This window comes from Trifolium pratense, linkage group LG3 (assembly GCF_020283565.1).
Source record: "Trifolium pratense cultivar HEN17-A07 linkage group LG3, ARS_RC_1.1, whole genome shotgun sequence".
NCBI classification, from domain to species: domain Eukaryota; kingdom Viridiplantae; phylum Streptophyta; class Magnoliopsida; order Fabales; family Fabaceae; genus Trifolium; species Trifolium pratense.
Genome location: NC_060061.1, coordinates 35,802,799 through 35,828,205, shown reverse-complemented (window position 1 = coordinate 35,828,205; position 25,407 = coordinate 35,802,799). Strand labels below are relative to the sequence as shown.

Below are 25,407 nucleotides of genomic sequence, written 5' to 3'. Positions count from 1 at the left end.
TGGTAATGAATTTTTTAAGAATAATGTCGGATGTTATGAAACTTGTTTTGCTACTCCGTCATGATGGCAGTTATACAAACGTGTAACAATATTACACACTAGACCCACCGTGTTTTCCGGAAAAGACCTTTGTTTAATTGATTGTCAAACTATTTGTGATTAAATCAGTCGTGCTAAGTAGCATCAACTGAATTATGGCAAAGGCAATATGTTATAGTTTGTGGCACATAAATGATCTTCAGTTGTTGCTCTAGGATTAATGCAGCAACTGTGTTGTGCTTAAAAGCTAAATCGATGATTAATGAGTTACCCAAAATACAATTTGTTTTATGATTTTGTGATGATCAATTTTGACTGAAGCTCAAACTCCTCCTCGCATACTCTGGTCAAAATTGATTTTTATTTCTCGGTGAATCAGTTTTTGGGGCTACCCAACAGGTCGCTGTCATATCCCGGTTTAAAAGTCCTTTTGAGTTACATAATTAGTTTGAAAACATTCATCAGCATAAACTTTTATGGAAATCCAGTTTTGTCAAGTTTCTGTTAATGCATTAGCAAAAGATAGAGAGCTAGAGGACCATGTTAAAAAATTAATAAATGAAATAATAAAGTCAGGTAAATACATTTTAACAAAAAAATTATGATAAAAGTTGTGGTTATATATGTGCACACTTCGAGAGATTGTTTTAGCTCATTGCTTTTCTTGAAATGTAGGTGATGTCATTCTTTTCATTGACGAAGTTCATACACTTGCTAATTTGCTTAAGCCTTCACTTGGAAGGGGCAAGTTTCAGGTGATTGTTTGCCTTGTAATCTCATTTGCTAGTTTCTTTTGTTCAAAGAGATACTTGAATATTATTGCATTTTCAATTTGAAGTCATCAATAAACAATTGCTAGTAACATATAATATTACAGTTAGGGTCTGTTTGGTTCAATAGAGGAGGGGGGGGAGGGATTTTGATGGAGTAGAGGGGGGGAAGGGAAGGGGAGGGGAGATTTTTAATTACATATATGTTTGGTTCAAATGAGGAAAAGGTTCGGGAGGTGAGGGATTTTAATAATATATGTGTTTGGTTCACAAGATGAGGGGAGAGATTTTAAAACTAATTTACTTTTTTATCCTTATAATCCCATAATTTTATAACTATTTGGTACAGATTAATATATATATTTATAACAATCTGTCAGTTTTTATGATTCGTCTGACCAGAAGAAAAAAAATTACAGGTTTAAATTCATATTTATAAATATATAAAAAAGAATAGATTGATATTTTATTAACATATAACTATATAAAGTCACTTCAGTAAAAAAAACCATATAAAGTCACAATGGAATAATAAGTAATGTTTAAGAAAGAAAAAAAAACAACGTAATAAATAGATAAATTTTGTAACGATAGAAAATGAAAATAAATATAAAGTAAAACAAAAAATTATTGAGACAAACATTATAGAAAACAATTATTAGACAACGTAAGAAATAAATAAACAAAACTAATCCAGGTGAAGCAAAATAAAATTAGGGATCATATTGTCAATTTAATTAAAATTGTAGTACTCTACCTCTCCTCCCCTCCAAATCCCCCCAATTTGGAGGGAAGCAAAAATGGAGTTTAGGAGGATTTTGCTCCCCTCCCCTCATCTTATATCCCCTCCTAAAAATTAAACCAAACACACAAAATTTAAAATATTCCTTCCCCTCCCCCCCCCCCCCCCCCCCCCCCTCCTCCAAAACCCCCGAACCAAACACACCTTAAATATGACTATCAGTTACAAATACTACATTGTTGTGACCAACTTTGTTCAAAGTAATTAATTGTACTAAATAAGATTAGTAATTATCACCCTAATGAGCCTTTTAATTTAATTAATGTTTGAAACAAACTTTTGCAATAGGAACATTAATATGTTTTACATTGAAATTCTTTGAGCAATCATTCCACAATAAAACCTTACAACAAACTTTTACTTAGATATACTAGACCACAATTGGGGCGTTGTTTTGACCATATGGTAAAACAAATGATGTCATATGAACCACATTAATTGGGTAGCAAACAAAGAGTGGTCTATTAAAAGCCTTACTAGTCATAATTTTGCCCACAACTTTGGACGGAAGGGATCCCAAAACACATATTGGTCTCTATTTGGGCATGGATTAGCCAATGACAAGCAATTTATCTGTGCTTTGTTCCTTCCAATACCACAACATGCTGTATCACTTACATGAACCCTGAAGTGGAAATAATATCATTATATCACATCGCACATCATGATAGATCAGATATACCATAATTCTTACCATAGGTATTTGGATCTGCAATTAACTCATTGAAAAGATTATAAGTATCACCATATACAAAAATTGAATCCGTGTACTCTGTGTTCAATTGATCCACCAAAGATCTCAACAAATTATTGAACAAGACAACTATGTCGTTGATATAAGAATCACACTGTCCTGGAGGGATCATGGCTTTGGATATTTGATATGGTATGCAACCAAATGGCTCAATCGCTGCTAGAAAGAACATTCTCAGTCCCAAACAAATTTGCACCACACTAGTGAATCTGTTAAGATTCGCTTGCAACTGATATAAATGAATTTTAGTACGCATTTCTCATTAAGTATAGAATCAATAAAGGAATTTCAAGTGTCCGCGGTTTCTTTATTTTCAGTCATGTTTTCATAGTGCGATTCTTTTATTGATTCTATACTCTATGAGAAATGCATACTATAAATCATTTATATCATTTGCAATTGAATCTTAACTGATTCACTGGTGTGGTGCATATTTGTTTCAGGTGATTGTTTGTCTTGTAATCTCATTTTCTAGTTTCCTTTGTTCCAAGAGATACTTGAATATAAGCCACTAGGTTTGGTCTAGTGGTGAGGGATTTGGGTAGTACGCTATAGGTCATGGGTTCGATCACCAGCTCATTGTAAACCAAAAAAAAAAGAGATACTTGAATATTATTGCCTTTTCAATTTGAAGCTATCAATAAACCATTGCTAGTAAGTATAAGATTATGGTTAGATATGGCTACCAGTTACAAATAATACATTGTTGTCACCAATATTATTCAAAGTAATTAATTGTACTAAATAAGATTAGTAATTATCACCCTAATGAGCCTTTTAATTTAATTAATATTTGAAACAAACTTTTGCAATAGGAACATTAATATGCTTTACATTGAAATTCATTGAGCAACCATCACAATAAAACCTTACAACAAACTTTTACTTAGAATACTATACCACAATTGAGACATTGTTTTGACAAGATGGTAAATGTTTTTGTGTCATCTGAAGCATATTAATTGGGTAGCAAGTAGAGAGTGGTCCATTAAAAGTCTTACTAGCCATAATTTTGCCCACAACCTGAGTTAGATGGAAGGGACCCCAAAACATATATTGGTCTTTATTTGGGCATGGATTAGACATTGGCAAGCAATTTATCTGTGCTTTGTTTCTTCCAATGCCACAACATGTTGTATCACTTACATTGAACATGAAGGGGAAATAATATCATTATATCACATCACACACATCATGATAGATCATATATACCATAATCTCATTATACCAATATTAAAATATAAATTAAGAACATTAACTTCTAAGTTCTCACCATAGTTATTTGGATCAACAATCAACTCTTTGAAAAGATTATAAGTACCACCATATACAAAAATTGAATCTGTGTACTCTGTGTTCAATTGATCCACCAAAGATCTCAACAAATTATTGAACAAGACAACTATGTCGTTGATATAAGAATCACACTGTCCTAGAGGGATCATGACTTTGGATATTTGATATAGTATGCAACCAAGTGGCCCAATCGCTGCTAGAAAGAACTTTCTCAGCCCCAAACAAATTTGCACCACACCAGTGAATCTGTTAAAATTCACTTGCGACTGATATAAATGATTTCTAGTATGCATTTCTCATAGAGTATAGAATTAATAAAAGAATTTTAAGTGTCTGCAGTTTCTTTATTTTCACTCATGTCTTCATAGTGCGATTGGGCCCCTTGGTTGCATACCGTATGAAATATCCAAATGCATGATCCTTCCAGGATAGTGCGATTCTTATATCAACGACATGGTTGTCTTGTTCAATAATTTGTTTAGATCTTTGGTGGATCAATTGAACATAGAGTACACCGATTCAATTTTTGCATATGACGATACTTATAAAGTTTTTGATGAGTTGATTGCAAATCCAAATAACTATGTAACAACTTAGAAGTTAATATTCTTAATTTCTATTTTAATATTAGTATAATAAGATTATGATATATATGATCTGTCATGATGTCTTCAATATGATATAATGATTTTATTTCCACTTCAGGGTTCAATGTAACTGATACAACATGTTGTGGTATTGGAAGGAACAAAACACAAATGAATTGCTTGCAAATGGCTAATCTATGCCCAAATAGAGGCCAATATGTTTTTTGCGATCCCTTCCATCCAACTCAGGCAGTGGGCAAAATTATGGCTAGTAAGACTTTTAATGGACCACCATCTGCTTGCTACCCCATTAATGTGCTTTAGATGACACAAAAGCATTTACCATTTGGTCAAAACAATGCCTCAATCGTGGTCTAGTATATATGAGTAAAAGTTTGTTGTAAGGTTTTATCATGGAATGATTGCTCAATGAATTTCAATGTAAAACATATTAATGGTCCTATTGCAAAAGTTTGATTCAAACATTAATTAAATTAAAAGGTTAATTAGGGTTCTGGTATATCCAATGATGTCTATGGACATTCCAAAAGGTTGTTTGCAGGAGATAGAAAAGATTCAGCGCTCTTTTATTTGGGGAGATACTGATGATAAAAGAAAAGCTCATCTTATTGGGTGGAACACAATCACTCTACTGAAAACGATGGGAGGTCTGAGTTTTTGAATTCGTAATTTAACAATAATGAATGATGATTGCATCATGAAATTAGATGGAGTTTGATGGTGAATGAAAGCAGCTTGTGGGCGCAGGTTTTATGTGGAAAGTATGGCAGAGGAAGTGTTAAACACAAAGAAGTCATAGATTCATAGTTAAACATAATGACTCAACATTATGGAAGAATATTGAAGCTTATTGACTAAATTAAAAGACCATAGTTTTTGGGCTATTGGAGATGGAAGATAAATGGATAAATGAGAGCACTAGAATATGTGATATAGTGGATACGATACCAGAGGGAACAAGTGGATGGAAGCTTAGTGATGTCATAACTCATAAAGGTGAATGGAACATGGATCTTCTAAAAAAATGTTGTACCTAATATGATTATTAAAAGCATGCTTTCGGTGGTCTCACCCAGTAGGGATAATGGTGTGGATATTAAGCTATGGCATGGACACAAAATGAGAAAATTCACAGTAGAGATCCGTATTGTTCACACTGTGGACAAATTGAGGAAACAACTTTACATGTACTAAGGGACTGCACTTTGGCTAATATTGTTTTTGGAGACATTTAATTGACATAGAACATAGAGGGTGGTTTTTTCTTGTCAGTTTTGAACAATGGATTGAACTAAATTTAATGCATCAGATAGGACATCCTGTTGAACTTAAGCTGGGATGCAGTATGGTCAATAACGTGCTACTGGATTTGGACTTGGAGAAACCGAAGGATTTTAAGTTTTAACGTTGAATTCAACTAACAAATTGGAGTATTTTTCTTTCAAAAAAAAAAAAAAACTAACAAATTATTAAATTGGATATTTTTATTCGGTTTGAATATAGGGGGAGGTGTTCACCCCAGCACGCAAATAGATCAATACTTCATTACAAATTTAAAACTTTTGATTTATGTTAATAATAAATAGAATAATTTTTTCAGTTTAATTTCTGATGGAAAAAACAATAATACAATTTTTTTAAGAGGACGAAAACACCCTATTTTTATTTTTATGAATTAAAATCAAAATTTATTGTTTTTATAGAGACAAAAAATATATTCAACCATAAACTATAAACCATTTAATACATATGAAAAATAATTATAAACAAAATAAAGATAATAACAATTTTACTAAATTAATCTTAAGGATTAATTATCAAACCAAATATAAAGGTTGCACTACAAATTGTACTTAAAGAAATTTGAGGTAAATGAGTTTTTGTGTAGTGAAATGTTTTTTTTTTTTTTAGAACAGCATGTAGTGAAACCGCTGAAACGATTTATCAGGAAAAATACTTATTTGGACATATAACATGAAATTATATATTATTTAATTATAATATAAAGTTGCTATTGAACGATGGTATAAAATTACTTCATATGCATCACTGGATTATCCATGATGGAGATTTACGAGTTGTGTATGGATGCGTATTTCAAGATGAGCACGAACGTTGACATTTTGACTTTACTAGGAATGTAGGTGCAACAAATGTTCTTACAACTAAATTTATAGAATTACTCTCTCCTTTGGAGCTAGCTTGAAACTACAAGACATCTGCAAATTTCAAAGGTTATGGTCCATTTTGTGTCTAAATGACGCTCATCTGCAAATTACAAATATGACTCATAATCTAAGTTCAGTCAGAAGTTTATGGCTTACTCACCCTCCTCCAAGTTGTTATTTATTGTTGATACATTATTTAATTTTATTTTTTTAAAACTTGGTATCCGGCCATAGGATCGACTAATCCAAGGGGACCAATCCCACCGCTCACTTGCGGGGGCCCATTTAAAGCCAGAGTTTTTTTTCCTCTGTATGGACTTAGCCCACCGAAATTGGTACCAATGAGAATCGAGCTTGAGACCTTGAGAGGAGCATACTCCAAGGGCCTAAGCCAACACCACTCGACCAACCCCAAGTGGGTTTTGTTGATACATTATGTTTATGGCAAAGTTTATGGTGCACAAGTTCAAGTTGTGCACCATGCACAAGCACAAGTAATCAAAAGCGCTATAACGAATACGAATTTTACAAAATCCACCGTTGGATTGAAATTTATATCGTATAAATCATCCATAAATTTTTTAAAAAAAATTGAAAATCATTTGATATGTTATTGAAACCCGTCAAAATTAACGGTTTATGGATTTTTATTGAATACCGTTAATCTTGATGAGTCTCAATAACATATCAAATGATTTTCAAAAAAATTTAAAAAATTTATGAATGATCTAAACGATATAAACTTTCTATCCAACGATGAATTTTGTAAAATTCATATTCGTTATAAAAATATTGAAGACTTGTGCACTATGCACGGCGCATGTTAGACAAAGCCATGTTTATGAGCTATCTTTACCTTTCCTCCGTATCAAAAATAAATTTTGTTCTATAGTGAGGAATTTGAGTAGTATAATATAGGTTTTGAGTTCGATTCTCACCTCATCGTAAACCAAAAATAAAAAACTTATTTTCCACTTAATTATTGTTAATTTAACCATTAATTAATTTTATGGAGAAAACAATAAACACGCAGTGAGACTGAGAGGGACACCGACCTTTTTGGCATTGCATTGGTTGATTATTGAATTTGATTTGATCATATGAACTTGGCAAATGTTCCAAGCAAGAACAACTACCAACTAGAAAATTTGGTCTTTGCTCTCAGTGACGTGTATGCCATTCTCACTCAATTCCTTCCTTCCTTTTTCTTCTTTCTTCTCTTCAACTTTCAAACACAAACTTTCTAAATCAAAAATCATAAGTTCCTTTTCATATTCTTTGCCACAATCTCTTACCGTAGTTAATTCTAACTAACTCTCAACTCAACCATGCAAGTTTCTTCTTCATCGATTAACCCATGGTTCGGTACTTTCACTTCCAACCGCTTCCGACGCAACTCATCGGAACCCTGCTCCACCACCACCACCACCTCCGCCGCCACCACATACTCACGTTCTGTTCATAATAACAATTCTCTCTCATTTCTCACATCTCAAACAAACACTTCCTATTCTTTCACCTCACTTTCAACACGAAAAACCAAAACAACAAGAACAACTAAAGTTTTCACCGTAAATGCTTTATTCGAACGATTCACAGAAAGATCAATAAAAACAATAGTATATGCAACAAAAGAAGCTAAATCATTCAAAAGTGATTTTGTTTATGCACAGCATATCATGCTTGGTCTTATAGCTGAAGCTGATGAAACAAATCGTTCTCAGAATGGTTTTCTTGATTCTCCTGTAGTTACTCTTCAGAAAGCTCGTGATGCTGTTCGTCATTTGAATGATTCAACTGATTATGTTGATGATGATGGTCTTTATGTTTATGAAGATAGACCTGTTCCGTTTTCTTTTGGTGCCAAGCGTGTGTTTGAAGCTGCTGCTGAGTATTCGAAATCGTTGGGGCATAATTTTGTTGATCCTGAACATATTTTTGTTGCTATAATTAAAGTTGATGATGGAAGTTCTGCTCGAATTCTTTATAGGTATAATGTCACTGTCTCAAATCTCTTTCTTTATTGCTTATTATTATATGTTCCTATTTTGTATTTGGGGGAGAATTGATTTTGGTTCATTTCTATGGATCCGTTTGATTTGCAAAAAGACTGAACAACAAGACAAAAACATAACTATTTTTTGTCTTGTAGGAATGTTTGGTGGACGAAGTTATTTTGTTATTTTAGACAACTTTTGTGTGAGACAAAAAGTTGTTATGTGGTTTAGTGAGACAAGAATTTCAGTTTTTGTCCGGTCCCTTACCTCCCCGTCCAGTCTTAGGAAAAGATTTAAATCAACTACAGGACAACTGAAGTTGTCTTGTCGAGTCTCTTATTTTTATCATACGCGTTTTAGTTTATACTTTCTTGTTTTTGAGTATTTCCTAAAGAAACTTATTAGAAGGAAATAGCGGCTATTTTAAGAAAAAATATTTATTTGGTAATGAATTTTTTAAGAATAATGTTGGATGTTACGAAACTTGCTTCGTGACTCTGTCACGATGGTGGTTATACAAACGTGTAACAATATTACACACTAGAAACCTCCGTGTTGGTTGTCAACCTATTCGTGATTAAATCAGTCGTGCTAACTGTTATGAAAATTTAAATTCACCATTAAGGTGTGTTTGTTTCACTTCAAATGCATAGTGACAGAAGCTACAAATTGGAGAGGCCATTGACCACACGGTGGGAGGCCATTGGCGGTGTTTCCAAACACGCACTTTGATAAGTTTTGGCTGAGATTGATTTTAACTCTGGATTGTAGCCAGGCAATATGATATAGTTCATGACACATGAATGATCTTCAGTTGTAGTTCTAGGCTTACTGCATCAACTGCTTATCCAAAATACAGTTTGTTTTATGATTTTGTGATGGTCAATTTTGACTAAAGCTCAAACTCCTCGCATACTGTGGTCAAAATTGATTTTGATATGGATTACATAACTAGTTTGAAAACATTCATTAGCATAGAATTTTAAGGAAATCCAGTTTTGTCAAGTTTTTGTTAATGCCAATATTTGTTTTTCTTTTGTGTGATGGCAATAACGATCTGGAGCTATATCACTGTGGCTTGTGATTGGACAATTGGCTGTGTGCAAGATCAATCATTAAAATGTGTGTAACTGTAAATTTCCATTAATGTTGCTAGTATGCAAATGATTTCAGACTCGGGACAAACCCAGATCAGTTGGCAGCTGTGGCGTATTCCAGAATACAAAAAGAGCTTGCCAGAGATGGTAGAGAGCTGGGTTATCAGTCCAATGGGATGCACAACAAATCTATTTCAAAAAAGCCCGATGCAGGATCTGCCACCAAAACAAAAGGTAAGAAATTTAAAAATTTGCTGTTTTATAATTTGCTGTTTGAAGGCAGGGATAAGCATTTCTCATATTCATTCTTTGGTTGTCAGAGAAGACTGCTCTATCACAATTCTGCGTAGATCTCACTGCCCGCGCAAGTTTAGGACTAATTGATCCAGTTATTGGCCGAGAAGTTGAAGTTCAGAGAATTATTCAAATACTATGCCGAAAGTCAAAAAGTAATCCCATTCTTCTGGGTGAAGCTGGAGTTGGAAAAACAGCTATTGCAGAGGGACTGGCAAATCGTATTTCTCAGGCAGATGTTGCTCCCTTTCTATTGGTGTGTATATTAACAAATTATTGATGTTTCTAAAGTTTTTCATTTCTGTAGTACCTTTCTGTAATTGCATGTGACCTAATTAAAATGTATCCATATAGTTGGAATGCAGTTTAATTTTATATTTCTAACTTGTGACTATACAGACAAAACGTGTTATGTCCTTGGATGTAGCATCATTAATGGCCGGGGCAAAAGAGAGAGGAGAGCTAGAGGATCGTGTTACAAAATTAATAAAAGAAATAATAAAGTCAGGTAAATACATTATAAAAAAAAATTATGGTAAAAGTTGTGTTTATATATGTGTGGCACACTACAAGAGGATTGGTTTAGCTCACTGATTTTCTTGAAATGCAGGTGATGTCATTCTTTTCATTGACGAAGTTCATACACTTGTTCAATCAGGGACAACTGGGAAGGGAAATAAGGGTTCTGGCTTTGATATTGCTAATTTGCTTAAACCTGCACTTGGAAGGGGTCAGTTTCAGGTGATTATTTGCCCTGTAATCTCATTTTCTAGTTTCCTTTGTTTGAAGAAATGTTATTGCATTTTCAATTTGAAGCAACGTATAAGATTAAGGATAGATATGGCTACCAGTACAGATACTACACTACTGTACCAATATTATTCAAAGTAATTAATTGTACTAAACAAGATTAGTAATTATCATCTGGATAGTAGGAATGTTGAGATTATTTAAAAAGTTGTCTTTATGAAATACTTTGAGGCTATAGTTCCCGTCAATAGGCTCATTGCTTAGCTGGAGGAGATATGAGTGTTGAGATTATTTTATAGTGCAGTCGGAATGTTCTTACAGTGATAATTTTTGTAGAGGACGGATCATCATTTTTCCTTATGTATTGTAATACACACACCATAACTTGTGTCACTACGAATAACATTACCTTCTGTGCAGTGTATTGCATCTACCACAACAGATGAATACAGGCTTCATTTTGAAAAGGATAAGGCTTTGGCACGACGGTTTCAACCTGTTTGGATTGATGAACCGAGTGAGGTTGCACTCTATATTCATGTCTATATTGTTCTAAGTTACTCCCTCTGTTCCTTTCTAACTGTTGCTTCTGTAGAAAAAAAAAATTGTTTATTTATTTGTTGTTTTTAAAATACAATGCAACATTAACTATTGTTTTGTCAATAATACCCTTAACAATTTATTGTACAGAGAGAAATAGGTGGAATGAGATAATAAATAATTAAGGGTATTATAAAAAGACAAATAATTCTATCAAAAGTATTTTTTTTTTAAAAAAAACTATCAAAAGTAACAACAAAAAAATAGGTTTTATCGGTATGTGTAAATAAACGACAACTAAAAAGGAACAAAGGGAGTGCCATTTTAATCATAATTTGGTTTCTTAAAGAACTGTGTGTTTGTGTGTATAGGATGATGCAATCGAGATACTTATGGGTATACGTGAGAAGTATGAGGCACACCACAAATGCAGATATACAGAAGATGCCATAAAGGCTGCGGTTCATTTGTCTGCAAGATACATAGTTGATAGGTATCTACCTGATAAAGCTATTGACCTCATAGATGAAGCAGGAAGTAAAGCTTCTATTGAAGCCTTTAAGATGAAAAAAGAACAAAACAATTACATACTTTCAAAAAACCCGGAAGATTATTGGGGAGAAATTAGAACTGTTCAGTCCACGCTTAATATGGTAATGGCATGGCTTGTTGTATTCCCCCTGTTGTTTGCATCAGCGGCTTACAGTTTAAGTTGACGTCTCTGCAGGTTCAGGAGAGCAAGCTTAAATATTATGGCGCATCTGGCATTGAGGATACCGGTGAACTCATACTAGACTCATATTTAACTTCTGCAGCATTTGATAATGAGTATGTTAGTTGATCCCTATAGCAGAGTTCTTTCTTTTATGCATATCTAGATTTGGTTTTTGAGTGGCTGACATGTTATTTTGTGTTTTAGACGTATAGAAGTTCGGCCTGATCATATAGCAGAAGTTGCTTCCCTCTGGTCAGGAATTCCAGTTAAGCAGCTCACTGCTGATGAAAGAAGTCTTCTGTTAGATCTTGATAATAAACTTCGGGAACGTGTGATTGGACAAGAGGAGGCTGTTTCTGCCATTTCTAGATCTGTGAAGAGATCCCGTGTTGGCCTTAAGGATCCCAGTAGACCAATAGCAACTTTGCTATTCTGTGGCCCAACTGGCGTTGGGAAAACAGAACTTGCAAAATCTTTGGCAGCATGCTATTTTGGATCGGTAAGTATTCAAATAACGTATATTTTAGCATTAATAACGTAAGGACATTATTTAATATTGTTTGTCCTCTTTTATATGGCCTGCGATGTTAATGTTGTAATCTGTACATGTCACGTCAATTGGTTTGTCTGTTTGTAATTTGCCTTTCATATTATCATTCCAGGAGACGGACATGATACGGTTAGACATGAGTGAATATATGGAACGCCATTCAGTGAGCAAGTTGATAGGATCTCCCCCAGGATATGTTGGTTATGGAGAAGGGGGCATTCTAACCGAAGCTATTAGAAGAAAACCATTTACAGTGTTATTGTTGGATGAAATAGAGAAAGCCCATCCAGATGTATTCAACATTCTTCTTCAGTTATTGGAAGATGGCCATCTTACTGATTCTCAGGTTTGCCACTGTTGATGTGAATCTTAATTTACAAGGATTTCAACAACCTTTTAAACACGAAACTTCCTCTTGGAATTTCTATTTTTTCTTTTACGGCTTCTATGCCAAGTAAAAACGAGAGCTAAATTTTTAAACACGAAACTTCCTCTTGGAATACAATGTGGAATTTACACTACTAGTGCCCTAAAATTTTCTGTTTATTGTTTGAAACACTGTCTCTAATAGGGTCGAAGAGTTTCATTTAAAAATGCATTGGTGGTGATGACTTCAAATGTGGGGTCTAGTGCCATTGCTAAGGGTCGACACAACTCCATAGGTTTCTTCTTTTCAGATGACAAACCAACATCATACAATGGATTGAAATCAATGGTAATCGAAGAATTGAGGACATATTTTCGTCCAGAACTGCTCAACAGGATAGATGAAGTGGTGGTCTTTCATCCCCTTGAAAAGCCACAGGTTGGTTATATTTTGGTTTTGATTTAGCTCGTTGATGATAATCACTTCGGAGGCTCTTACACAATATTGTATTTAGTAATTTTTGTTTTGCAATAATTTGATTTTCTATACAGAAACTGTTTTAAGCAGTTAAATTTTAATTATGTCTTTAGTGTTTTTGTTATAAAAACAAAATAGTTGTGCTAAGATTTTTAGGTCATCTGATTTTTTTCATTTTTTGATGTTGTTATTGTTAAATATCCCAGTTGCTCCAAATATTGGAATTGCTGCTACAAGACTTGAAGAAAAGGGCTTTGCCCCAAGGAATTGATTTAGAGGTGTCTGAATCAGTCAAGGACCTTGTCTGCACGGAAGGCTATGACACTGCATATGGTGCTAGGCCTCTCAGGAGGGCCATTGTAAATATAATTGAAAACCCATTGACTGAAGCATTGCTTGCTGAAAAGTTCAAGAAAGGTGACACCGCCTTCATTGATTTGGATGCCAATGGTAATACCCTCGTTATAAATCAGCTTGATCAGAAAGTTAATTTATCCGACATAAGTCATCTCTGAGCAATGAACCATTGTACAGAAGTAGCCTTGGTAGGTGTATATATATATATACAAATATAGTCAGTCATATACTGAAAAATGAAAGTTGTTTTGGCTCCTCTTTGTCGTGATGAGCTTGACAACACGTGAGATGTCAAAATGTAACAACACGTTATTTTATAGCGTTGTAAAATGTATTCAAATTCAATTCATTAATGAAAGTATATATTACATCAAACTCGCCCTTAAGATTCATAAACTGTCTTTAAATTAGGAAATGATAAACCTTCTGTAAATGAAGCTTATTCCACTAGGAGTGCCAACCTACCACTATTGATATTATTTCTTGGAACTGTTTTGGAGTTAAAGCTACCTGATAACATTAAACGATTTAGTTGGTTGATTATGCATGGCAAAGTGCCTACTATGAAAATCTTTGGAATTGGTAGCAAGGATAAACATTAACTACATAAGGTCCCTAGCAAGGATAACTGGATAAAGTGTCTCCTATGTGTTAAGTTGAACATTGATGGAAGCATAACTACATAAGGTTACCAGTAAGATTGGGAGTAAAGCTAGTAGTTGGTTTTTAACCAGATAACAACCACTTTTGAGAAAATCATTTGGTTGGATATCCAACCATTTGGAACGGATCCGGTTGATAACCATATGCTTTTATCTGGATTTTTTAAAACAGATTTGGATGAAGTTATGGGTTTGGACCTCCTAACCGGATATTTTCAGCCTTAGATGAAACTTGTTTTGGTAATTCGAGATGAATATAGAAACATCATTTGTGAATCTAATTCTCAAACAAATTTGTTGATGATTCAGGATGGTGTCGCTTACACCCATCCTTTTGACACCATATTAGAATTCTCCGTAACGGTTCTTGGGACATATGTGTTTACTTAGAGGGTGAAGGGCAACCATCATTTATTAAGGTCTCTATATCGGGGTTAATCTTGTAATGTTTGGGCTGATGTTTGGGTCCTCCATATGAGTATTAAATTTGCTTAAGATTTATCTCTTGTTTGAGAAATGTTTGAGATGGACTATAAAGTGGTGGTTGATATGAGTCATATGACAACTTTAAAAAATAAAAAAAAAAACTTATATCCGCTTTCTTCAATTGAATTTCTTCTTAATGTGATCACTTCCCCTAATCGAAGAACCCCAGTCGTCCATATTTACCGTAAAGTTAACAAGCGCACAAATTTACTTACTAGTAAACATCATTATGCCCTATTGATTGGAGTTAATGTGTGGAGTCCTTTTTTTCACTACTTAATTTATTATTTCTAGTTCACGATATCAAATATATTTGTACGGACCTGAATTTCCTATTGTTGCGAATTCAAACAAGTTATCATAGTAGTGAATCTTGATCATTCATCTGCGATCCAACGGTTCTGATCAAACAATTTAGATCTCGATCATTCATTTATAATCAGACGTCTAAATTAATTAGTATGTTGACACATTTGTATTATATCCAATCCCGTATTTGCATCTCTCGTTAGTTTTTTCCTCCTCTTAATTATTATTTTTTTTACAAAAAAGGTGAAAATAAAAATGAGTTTTTTATTGCACTCAATGCTGTAACAGTAACGGGCCCAAACGTTTACAGGTCCGTTTTAACCACCCATCTTTCCGTCACTAGTGATCCCGTTGGTGGTGCTTCGTGTGTGACATGGATTTTTCTCTTCTTTTCAATTTTTAGGGTTTTAATTTCGTATCAATTCATTCATCACAGAGTACAGTGACGATAGATTATATTTAGATTATTATGGAAAATATTTCCTCCGCAGTTTCAGACGCTACAATTCCGCCGGAAAACAACCACGACGCCGGCGAAAAAATAACCAAATCGGTGAACGAACTCAACGATTTGTCAATTTCCATTCAAACTTTCAAAAACAGGTACGATGAACTTCAAAATCATCTCAATTTCATCGAACATGCCATCGAGACCAGAACCAAGGAACTCGAAGCCCTAGCCACCACCACCGCCGCAAAAGTAGCCACCGATAACGGTAACATTGTTCAATCGGAACCGGAATTGAAATTGAAATCAAAGGCTGATGGCGAAGGAATAGAAGAAGAAGAAGAACAACAACAACAACAACAACAACAACAACAACAACAACAACAACAACAACCAGAAGAACAACAACAAGAACCGGAAGAAGAAGAAGAAGAAGATCCGGAAGAAGATCCAGAAGAAGAAGATGAAGAAGTAGAAGAAGTAGTAGAAGTAGTAGAAGAAGAAGTAGAAGAAGAAGAAGAAGAAGAACCAGAAGAACCAGAAGAAGAAGTAGTAGTAGTAGAAGATAAAAAAGAAGGAAAAAAAGAAGAAAAAGAAGAAGATGAGGTGCTCTTGCTTTGCAAAACGATGAGTAGCCGCGGTTTGCGAAGGTATATACTTATGAATCTATCTGAAACGGTATTGCTTAAGGAAAAAGTCCCCATGGCACTGAAAACTGCACCAGAACCGGCGAAATTAGTGTTTGAATGTATTGGTAGATTTTACCTTCAGGGAAGCAGAGCCTTTACACCAAACTCACAAATGACTACTGCAAGGCAAGCTTCGCTACTTGCTTTGGAATATTATCTGATGTCTGGTTGCTCAAGTAAAGCACGATTGAAATCTCCATTGAAGCAAGATGCTGTAACTGCAGCGGTTTTGTGGAGGAAGAGACTTATTGGTGAAGGTGGTGTAGGTGCTGCTACTGACATGGATGCAAGGGGTTTGATTCTTTTTCTTGCTTGCTTTGGGATTCCTAGTGATTTTAGGAACGAGGATATAGTAAACTTGGTTCTTTTGAGCAAACCCGGTGAAATTTCGCACGCCCTTCGCAATTCTGTGGTCCTTTCTAGAAGGGTTTCAGGTATGTAATGTATATATGCATTGCATTTGGGAATTTAGGATTCATAATACTCATGGTTATGCTTGATTGTCTAACTTTACACTTTAACTGTTAAAATTTGAATTTTTTTATGGGTGAAATAAGCAAGGACATTTCATTTTAAGTAAAAGTTAGAACCCCGAAAACAAACTCTTTCCTGTTGAGACTTAAGTAGGTAGCTTATATAAGATGGAATCCATACTTTTAATTCTATTGTCATATTTAAGAATTATGGCATAATGAATCAGAATCTGTGGTAACAGCTTATTAACATCAGGGTCCGAAATAAGTCTGAGTAGGAATTTGGTGATGTGTATAGTTATTCAGTTTTTAATGACGCTGATGTGCCAATGATTGTTACATTCCTTGTTTTTGGACATAAATAAATATCTCACGAATGCCCACATGTTACCTCTTAGTCCAGTGCAAGTTTTGGCCATAAATCACGCATCCCACTAACCATTTGTCACAGACTCGCAGCAGTTTTGCTTGCAACCATTAGTTTTAAGATCAAATGGTGCAGATCCCTGTGTATAGCACAGTGTTGTAATTGTTTTAGACTGTTTCGCATATGATGGTTGTAATAACTTGATCTAGAATTAACATGGATATCTCATTCTCCCCTTCAAAGTTAATATGTCTTCACTGGTAGCTGTTTATTGCGAAATTGATTTTTAAGATGCTAAATCCTCTCAAATAGTATATTTCAATGACCTTTTTAATGATATGCTGGTTCGAGCATTTAACCGCACAATGCCCTAGGCATTTTCCATTTTTATGTATCTGAAGCAATTGCATTCTTTTGCAGTTTGGGGTGGGTTTAGAGTCTAGTCAATAGCTTAATCTAAAGTCTTACCAATGTGCGACTGAACTAAATCAATCTTTCTTGTGTTGGGGAACATACCCCCTCCCCCAACTACATACTCAATTTTCGTGTCAAAGAATTGTTGCAACTGTTTTTATTTTTCATCTTGACTAGCTTTGTATTTTCACATATATATAAAATTTCTCCCATCAACTAAACATTTTTCTTTTGATCTTGGTTTTTCTATTTTCTTTCTGATTTTTTTAAGAAAGTTGTTCCCTAAACTACTAAGCAGGATCTTATCAGTTTTAGCATACAATTTCTAATTCTTACGACACTTGGTCAGTGTGCTGATTTCGGGTGTGGTGATTTATTGGTGGTGGCAGTGGGGGATGGAAAATATAGTACTTCACACTTTACTGGTACACACTACAAATGCTGGATGTCTTCCATTCATACTAGTACAACAATATCGTTGCTTAAAGTTGAATTGAAAAGAATTGTCCTCCACCCTTTACATATCGACAGTGATTGAAAATTAAAAGGCTTTTCTGTCCACTCTTATTTTATCTTTCCCAATATTATATCTCTTCAATTGGGCACACCGTTAGAAAGTTGGAAAACAGGTTCTGACTTGTGAGTTTTCAGAGTGAGAGAGAAGAAAGGAAGGAAGAAAAATGCTTTGGTATTGTTTATGGACTTAAAGTAGAGAGCCAAAGAAGAAAATTATCCTTGCAAAGTTTCCCTTCACATCTGTTCATTTGCTCAGTTCGTGAATCTAATTTTTGGAATGCCTTCTCACACTATTCAAACTCTAGTACTTAACTTCCCTACCCTAGATAGATTCTAAGTGTAACTAACTGAACTGGCATCCAACTATCTGACTATGACCCAATTCCTATTTATTCTTCTGGATCCTATCACAGTACACACCCTTAATGATTGTCTGAATGCCCGTTGTTTTCTCATATTTTGAAACATAAGTTTTTATCAGTCTTGCTGATTATTTATATTGGCCACAGATATTGCACAGGGAATGATGAAAAGCGGCAAGGTTGTTGAAGCTGTTGACTTGGCTTATACCTTTGGATTTGAAGAGAAACTTTCTACCAAGACAGCACTAACTTCATTTCTACAAAAGTCTAATGAAGCTTGGAAGAAAGCAACACAAGCACGTGATCCTATTTCGCTGGTATGTTCTAATTGAGTAGCTAACATTGTTTATTTGTTATGCTTCATTAAGTATGTTGATATTTATTATATGTTGATCTTTGACAGAAGAGAGCAATTGAAAAATACTTATATGCTTTGAAATCTGTAATCAACTGTTTGGAAGGTCACAAGGTTGACATTGCAAAACTTCTTCCTGGTTGGAAACTTAAGGATACAATTCTCAAATTGAAGAAAGATATTGTTGATGTCACTAAAAAAATAGAAGAGAATTCAGCGTCCAAGAGAAAAGTGGATGAAAGCAACATCTCAGAGAGAGTGAAGCGTCCAAGATTTGCTGAAAGAGATCCTTATGTGTTATCACCTGCAGTCACTTCCTTGCAAACGCAAAGGATTGCTAGTCATATGGATGGTGATAACTCATATGATAGTTCAATAACCGCACGTTATCTGGAAGGTAGATCCTATGGCTACCCAAATAATTATTCCACTGCAGCATCTGCACAAATTGGATCTGTTTCAGGGTCATTGCCAGAAGGTTATCTTGGAAGGGGAATGTCAAGTGGGGTTAGCATGATTGGAGGAGCCATAGCTGGTTCACTTTCTGGGTATCAGAATGATATGCCAATTGACAATGTTGGGACAACGCTGAATAGCAACAGCTCTCTGTATGGTAGATTGCATAGTGTAGATGAAGGGGTATTATCTTACAATAGGCCAGTCGAACAGAGTTTTGTAGGACAACCTTCATCAGCACGAGTAAATCATTTGTATGGGAGAACATCTGCAGTAGATTATGCAGGTTTGCCAGATCATCACTCTATTGGCGGTGTTCCTAGTCGCGTTGGAGATTCTGATTTGTATAGCTTTGCCGATTCTGTTATTTGAGTGTAGTCATTCCAGGCAGCAAGTATTCTACAATTGCTTCTGTATTTTGATAAGCTGGAAGCAAACAACCATCCCATATACAATAGTCAGCTTGGATTTTTGTTTGTTTTTGTTTTGATATTTGGAATAGCCATATGATAGGATTGACACTGCAGATGATGACTAACAATAACATGGTTAACATGGTCAGCAGTTTTCAGCTGCTAATGGACGGTCAAACAAGCCTGTGATTTTTCATAGGTTGAATTCAAATATAAATCACTTGCTTCAAAATGTATGCATCTCTTATAGTACTCTATTTGAATTTGTATGTGATGCCAAAGGAATTATAGCAACTAGCGAGACATGGGGTCATCTAAGACTTAGACCATGAACGACATATGACTAGACAATTCCAAGCAAACCATATATCAATAAAATTACTAAACTATTTTCTTCTGAAATCTATAGAAATGGTTGTTTTACTTGGTAATTTATGCTTCAGGAATCAGGATCTTTTTGACGAATGAACAGCAACCATGTCATTAATATTTTACTAAGATTGTTTCAAAATTTAGTTTTAAGTGGAAAAAAGGATTAAATTTTATCATCATTCCAAACTATGGATGTCAACGGGCCCTTATAAGTTATACATTATATATAAAACTTAAATAATATGGTCAGGGAATCCGCGGTGGCGGGAGTACTTCCCCCTGAAATGTCATCGGAGTTCCCTCTATCCCCATTCCGGTAGAGAAAATAATCACCAATTTTGAAGCTCCAAACAGATAATCTCCATGGAGAATTCCGTTAACCAATGTCAATTGACATCCTTCCAAACATACACAATTAAACCAATCACATTGTCAAAACGAAACTAATTGATAATTTCCAAACTTTTTTATAAGGGCATGTAACTTGGATCATGTAAGCACTATTTCACCTTCTTTTTCAATACATAAACTCAACAATATGATTTCACTATTTTAGTCCTCATCATCCACTTTATAAATTCAGGTTCAAATGTCAAGTTCTGCTCAATCAACATGACATTACTAACAATTTCAAAATTCTCAAATCAAAAGTGGAACCAAACATACACTAAATTGTATACTAAAAAAACAGAAAATGAAGGTATCTGTTATATGATGAACCAAAAAGATGATAAGAGTGTACAAGTTACACGCTACACTAATAAAAACCGGAAAACACCAGAACCCACTCTCCCTCCGCCCCTTCTTCCTTAGCTGCTCCGAATCCCCCGCCACCGCACTCTATGCTGCCTCCGTCTTACTCCGCTTTCCCATTCCACCGGACCCATTCTCCTACAACACCGTCATCAAACATGTCTCACCTCATTCTCCCACCCTCGCCCTTTCCCTATTTTCCCATATGCGCCATAACTCCGTCCCCTTCGACCACTTCACTTTCCCACTCTTCCTCAAATACCACCACAACCATCACCACCGTCTTCATTCCCTCATTCTCAAGCTCGGTTTTGACTCTAATATCTTCGTTCAGAATGCGCTTATCAATGCTTATGGTTGTCATGGCTCACTCTATGTTGCAGTTAAACTGTTCGATGAAATGCTTCACAGAGATATAGTTTCTTGGTCTACTTTAATATCTTGTTTGGTCAATAACAATCTTCCAGCTCACGCCGTTTCTGTTTTCCAACAAATGCAGCTGGATCAACCCGACATTGTAAATTCGCTTGATGGGGTTATCATGTTGAGTGTGATATCTGCGGTTTCGAGCTTAGGTCTGCTTGAATTAGGTATCTGGGTTCATTGTTTTATTTCCAGGATAGGGCTTTCGGTTACTGTTCCACTGGGCAATGCTCTTATTAATATGTATTCGAGATGTGGGTGTATTGATCGTTCTGTCAAGGTGTTTGATGAAATGCCGAATAGAAATGTAGTTACTTGGACTGCTTTGGCTAATGGGCTTGCTGTTCATGGACGTAGTAGGGAGGCTTTGAAAGCGTTTTATGACATGAAGGAGTCTGGTTTGAAGCCTGACAGGGGGGCGTTTATAGGTGTTTTGGTGGCTTGTAGTCATGGTGGTCTTGTGGAGGATGGTTGGAGGGTTTTCGAAAGCATGAAGAATGAGTTTGGAATTGAACCTATGATTGAGCATTATGGTTGCATGGTTGACGTTCTTGGTCGTGCAGGGCTGCTTCTTGAAGCTTTTGAGTTTGTGGAGAAAATGCCTTTGAAACCAAACTCTGTTATTTGGAGGACTTTGCTTGGGGCGTGTGTAAATCACAATAATCTTTTGTTGGCTGAAAAGGCTAGGGAAAGGGTCAATGAGCTTGACCCACATCATGATGGTGATTATGTGCTTTTATCAAATGCATATGGTGGAGTTGGTAACTGGGGTGGTAAGGCTGGCTTGAGAAATTCTATGAGGCAGAATAGAATTGTCAAGGAGCCTGGCCTTAGTTTTCTCCATATTGATCAAGTGGTTCATGAGTTTGTCTCTGGCGATCGTGCTCATCCACAATGGGAGGAGATTACAAATTTTTTAGTTTCAGTTATGGATACTGTAAAATTTGGAGGTTACACCCCTAATACTTCCTCTGTGTTACATGATATTCAAGAGGAAGAGAAAGAGCATTGTGTGGGTTATCATAGTGAGAAATTGGCAGTGGCTTTTGTGCTTCTTTATCATAGGGATAGTAAGACCATTAGGGTCATTAAGAATCTTAGGATTTGTTTTGACTGTCATGATTTCATGAAGCATGTTTCAGGCATCTTTGACAGAGATATTATTATTAGAGATCGAAATCGATTCCATCACTTTAGCAAGGGATCATGTTCTTGTCGAGATTTTTGGTAAACCATGCTAGTTCAGGTATAAAAATCTATGTCAAAATTCATTTGTCAACATCAATAAAGGTCCCTGCGAGGTGGACCTAGGCATTTAATTGAAATTGGGTTCATTAATTCTAATTGTTATGTTTGGAAACTTTCTTTGTCAGATTTGTAGTTATTAAGACCGCCTACAAATAACTTAGGGAGAGTATGCTGCCCATTTGAGTTCCACAAGGTTCGAGGGATTAGTCTTTGCAGTTGCGCGTAGAGGATACCCGATTTATAAAAATAAAATAAAATAAAGTTTATAATATTATTCAGAAATTTAAAATGGTAATATTGATCTATTGTATTCAGTATGGTAAAATTATAAAGTGTAACACTCGTACCACTTTGGTAATTCTTCCATTAGAGAGTTTTGTAGTGAACCAAATAGGGTCATTGATTCGCCTTCATATAAGAAAGGCATGACTGTAGTAAGTAGTAACTAATGTTGTTGTGAGAGAAAATGACAAAGTGAGAAACAAGTTGTTTCCCTAGTTCTTAATTTCACACAAGGTTTTTTTTTTTTTTTGAAGCAAAATTTCACACAAGGTCTTAATTTCTTAATTTCACACAAGGTTCTTTGCAGCTTCTTACAAATGTTCAGTTTTCAAAGTGGTAATGGTCCAGAGTGGTGGTTTGTCATCCTTCTATGGCAGGAAAGGCATACTACACTACACCAGTGAATCTGTTAAAATTCACTTGCAATTGATATAGATAACTTCTAGTATGCTTTTCTCATAGAATATAGAATCAATAACAGAATGTTCAGTGTTTGCAGTTTCGTTATTTTCCCTCTTGTCTTAATTCATCAGACGACAAAGGGGTTTGCTGTCGTGTGGGGTTTTGCTTTCATCTTAGGTTGTTGGGCTACGTTTGCGTGTGTCCGGACTTTCTGCCGGGCTAAGCAATGATTGTGTGCTTTGCATGAAACTGAATGACTCTTCTATGGGAGAGACCAAATTACTAAACGTTGTATGTTATGTTTGAGGCTAGTTAGGAAGGGATTCAAGTAAAAGCAATTATTGTAGTGTCCATGAAGAGAGCAGCTTTGCTCCTTTTCTTAAGGCTCCTTTTCTTCCTTTTCTTTTCATAGATTGAAGACATGTGGCAGTAATAAATCTGATGGCTGTAATTTAAAGACCATAGATAATTAAAAATTAAGAAACAACGCAAAAGAAGGAAAACAGTTCCGTGGTATTTCAATCTTCTTCATCGCCTCTGCCAACCTCCTCCGCAGCTGCCACCGTCGCCGACGCCACTTGCCGACCATCACAGGGGGGCAGTTTTCCTCCCGTTTTCTCAATAGACAACAATAGACTACCACACACACCAGGAACTCAAAACCGCAAAACCACCTCAACATCTTGTCTTCTGGAAATCGCTGTTTCGCGGTAATAACACAATTCTTGTTGAATTTTTACACTGCAGATTGACAATCTGATACTATAATAGTCGTGCAATTTAGGAGAATGAAATTATAACAGTGAATAAAACTAGAAGGACAATTCGAATTAATTTAAAATTATGGCAGATAGTAACAACACAATTCTTTTGTGTTCCTGGTTTTGGGTTCTTGGTGTGTGGTGGTTTATTGAGAAACCAGGAGGAAAACTGCCTCCCTGTCATGGCCGGAAAGTGGCGTCGGCGGTGGCTGCGGCGGAGGAGGTTGGCAAATGGCAAGGGTGATGAAGAAGATGGAAAGACCAACAAACGCGCTTTCCTTATTCTGTGTGCTTTTAATTTTTAATTATTAATTATGGTCTTTAAATTATAACCATCAGATTTATTACTGCCACATGTCTTCAATCTATGAAAGGAAAAGGAAAAAAAGGAGCATTAGGAAAAGGAGCAAAGCTGCTCTCGTCCATGAAGGCCCTAAATGTTAACACCGAAAGAGATAACATCGCGTGACAAATGACCAACACGACACGTCTATTTTTAGGAGGTAAACAAGGTGGAAAAAGATAAAGCGAGGAAAAGCAACACTTCATGTTTGGCTTGGTTGGCTTGGTCAGGCTCATTACTGAACTAAAACTAAATCTGGCATAAATATTGAACAAAAAAAAAATTAAAATGGAATGCTTGCTTTTGATAACTGTGTCTGCAGATTCGCCGAGGAGCCTTTAGTGGATTGAGAAAGAATGTGGATAGAGTGTTTGTGAACACAAGAAATGTGTAAAGCCAACTTTTGTTGAATTTACATGGTATGACAGTAAAACTTTTGACAAATGATCCACAAGTTTTTACAGTGCCATAATGAAAGTGATTGGAATAGTGTCATTTCACTCCTATAAAATATAAATAGCAAGCTCTCTGTACCACTTCATTCATCCCAAAATCAAAGTAACACAACAATATGTCATTGTTGAGAGTGAGAGAAAAAATGTAGAGTTTCTCCTATGAGGTTTAGTGTTAGTATTCTTCTGTATTCAAGAGAGGGTGTAATTGTATGCTTCTTGTATTTGGAGAGAGATCTTGTAATAAATAGAGTCATTAATTTTGGATAAAAATTGGCCAAAATGTGCATGCGGAACTAATAAATGCAAAAGAGGTAAGGGGTGAGATGATTAATTGAGCTAAGGGTTAAGGAGCACGAGGTCCAGAATTTAAGTCCTAACAAAGGAGAAAAAGTAACATTATAATACTAACTACTAATATTACTTATAAAAAGAATAAAAAAAATGCAAATGAGGTAAATTTCAAGGATCAAAATTCCTCATTTAACTTTAAAAAAATTGCTCATAATTCATAAATTTGAAAGACTAAAATTGCATGATTATAAAACTCATGAGGTGAAAAAGTGAAATTAAATATTTTTACCTTTTTTTTTTGGTAGTCAAAGAGGACTAACGCCCAAATCTTTTTACCTTTAGATCATGCAATAGCACAAGTTAAAAAATCAAAAATGTAAATTTTATCTTGCGAAACACTTTTTAGTCGAACTTTACTTATCATGTGACTGGATTTTGAATTACCAGACTGCTTCTCTTGAGAACCAAATGACTAATACCAAAATAAAAATATAAATTTTATATTAAAATAAATAATATTTTAATTTTTCTTTTTTGGATTTTTCA

At 35.2% G+C, this 25,407-nt stretch overlaps 3 protein-coding genes across 3 annotated transcripts; all 3 read left to right on the top strand.

The window, feature by feature from the left end:
* The first annotated feature begins 7,422 nt into the window (after nt 1–7,422).
* LOC123917951 (chaperone protein ClpD, chloroplastic) lies at nt 7,423–13,956 on the top strand. The gene is made up of 12 exons (XM_045969866.1): nt 7,423–8,427; nt 9,608–9,765; nt 9,852–10,081; nt 10,225–10,333; nt 10,436–10,566; nt 10,996–11,097; nt 11,487–11,768; nt 11,843–11,943; nt 12,035–12,329; nt 12,493–12,726; nt 12,952–13,185; nt 13,431–13,956. Exons 1-12 carry the CDS (start codon nt 7,766–7,768, stop codon nt 13,737–13,739), a joined length of 2,847 nt encoding a protein of 948 aa, XP_045825822.1. The 5' UTR covers nt 7,423–7,765; the 3' UTR covers nt 13,740–13,956.
* A 1,373-nt stretch (nt 13,957–15,329) lies between these two features.
* LOC123917949 (protein FRIGIDA) lies at nt 15,330–19,594 on the top strand. The gene is made up of 3 exons (XM_045969864.1): nt 15,330–16,609; nt 18,455–18,624; nt 18,711–19,594. The coding sequence occupies exons 1-3, from the start codon at nt 15,508–15,510 to the stop codon at nt 19,488–19,490; spliced, it is 2,052 nt and encodes a 683-aa protein (XP_045825820.1). The 5' UTR covers nt 15,330–15,507; the 3' UTR covers nt 19,491–19,594.
* A 1,036-nt stretch (nt 19,595–20,630) lies between these two features.
* Nucleotides 20,631–22,439, top strand: LOC123917950 (pentatricopeptide repeat-containing protein At5g48910-like). The gene has a single exon (XM_045969865.1). The coding sequence runs from the start codon at nt 20,631–20,633 to the stop codon at nt 22,308–22,310; it is 1,680 nt and encodes a 559-aa protein (XP_045825821.1). The 3' UTR covers nt 22,311–22,439.
* Nucleotides 22,440–25,407: the final 2,968 nt, after the last annotated feature.

Excerpts from the sequence above, each read along its gene's own strand:
- LOC123917950 (XM_045969865.1), top strand. The coding sequence starts at position 20,631 with ATGATAAGAGTGTACAAGTTACACGCTACACTAATAAAAACCGGAAAA.
- LOC123917951 (XM_045969866.1), top strand. The coding sequence starts at position 7,766 with ATGCAAGTTTCTTCTTCATCGATTAACCCATGGTTCGGTACTTTCACT. Across the intron at positions 10,567-10,995 it reads TTGGAAGGGGTCAGTTTCAG|TGTATTGCATCTACCACAAC; the intron begins GTGATTATTTGC and ends CCTTCTGTGCAG. Across the intron at positions 12,330-12,492 it reads CAGCATGCTATTTTGGATCG|GAGACGGACATGATACGGTT; the intron begins GTAAGTATTCAA and ends TTATCATTCCAG.
- LOC123917949 (XM_045969864.1), top strand. The coding sequence starts at position 15,508 with ATGGAAAATATTTCCTCCGCAGTTTCAGACGCTACAATTCCGCCGGAA. Across the intron at positions 16,610-18,454 it reads CCTTTCTAGAAGGGTTTCAG|ATATTGCACAGGGAATGATG; the intron begins GTATGTAATGTA and ends TATTGGCCACAG. Across the intron at positions 18,625-18,710 it reads CACGTGATCCTATTTCGCTG|AAGAGAGCAATTGAAAAATA; the intron begins GTATGTTCTAAT and ends GATCTTTGACAG.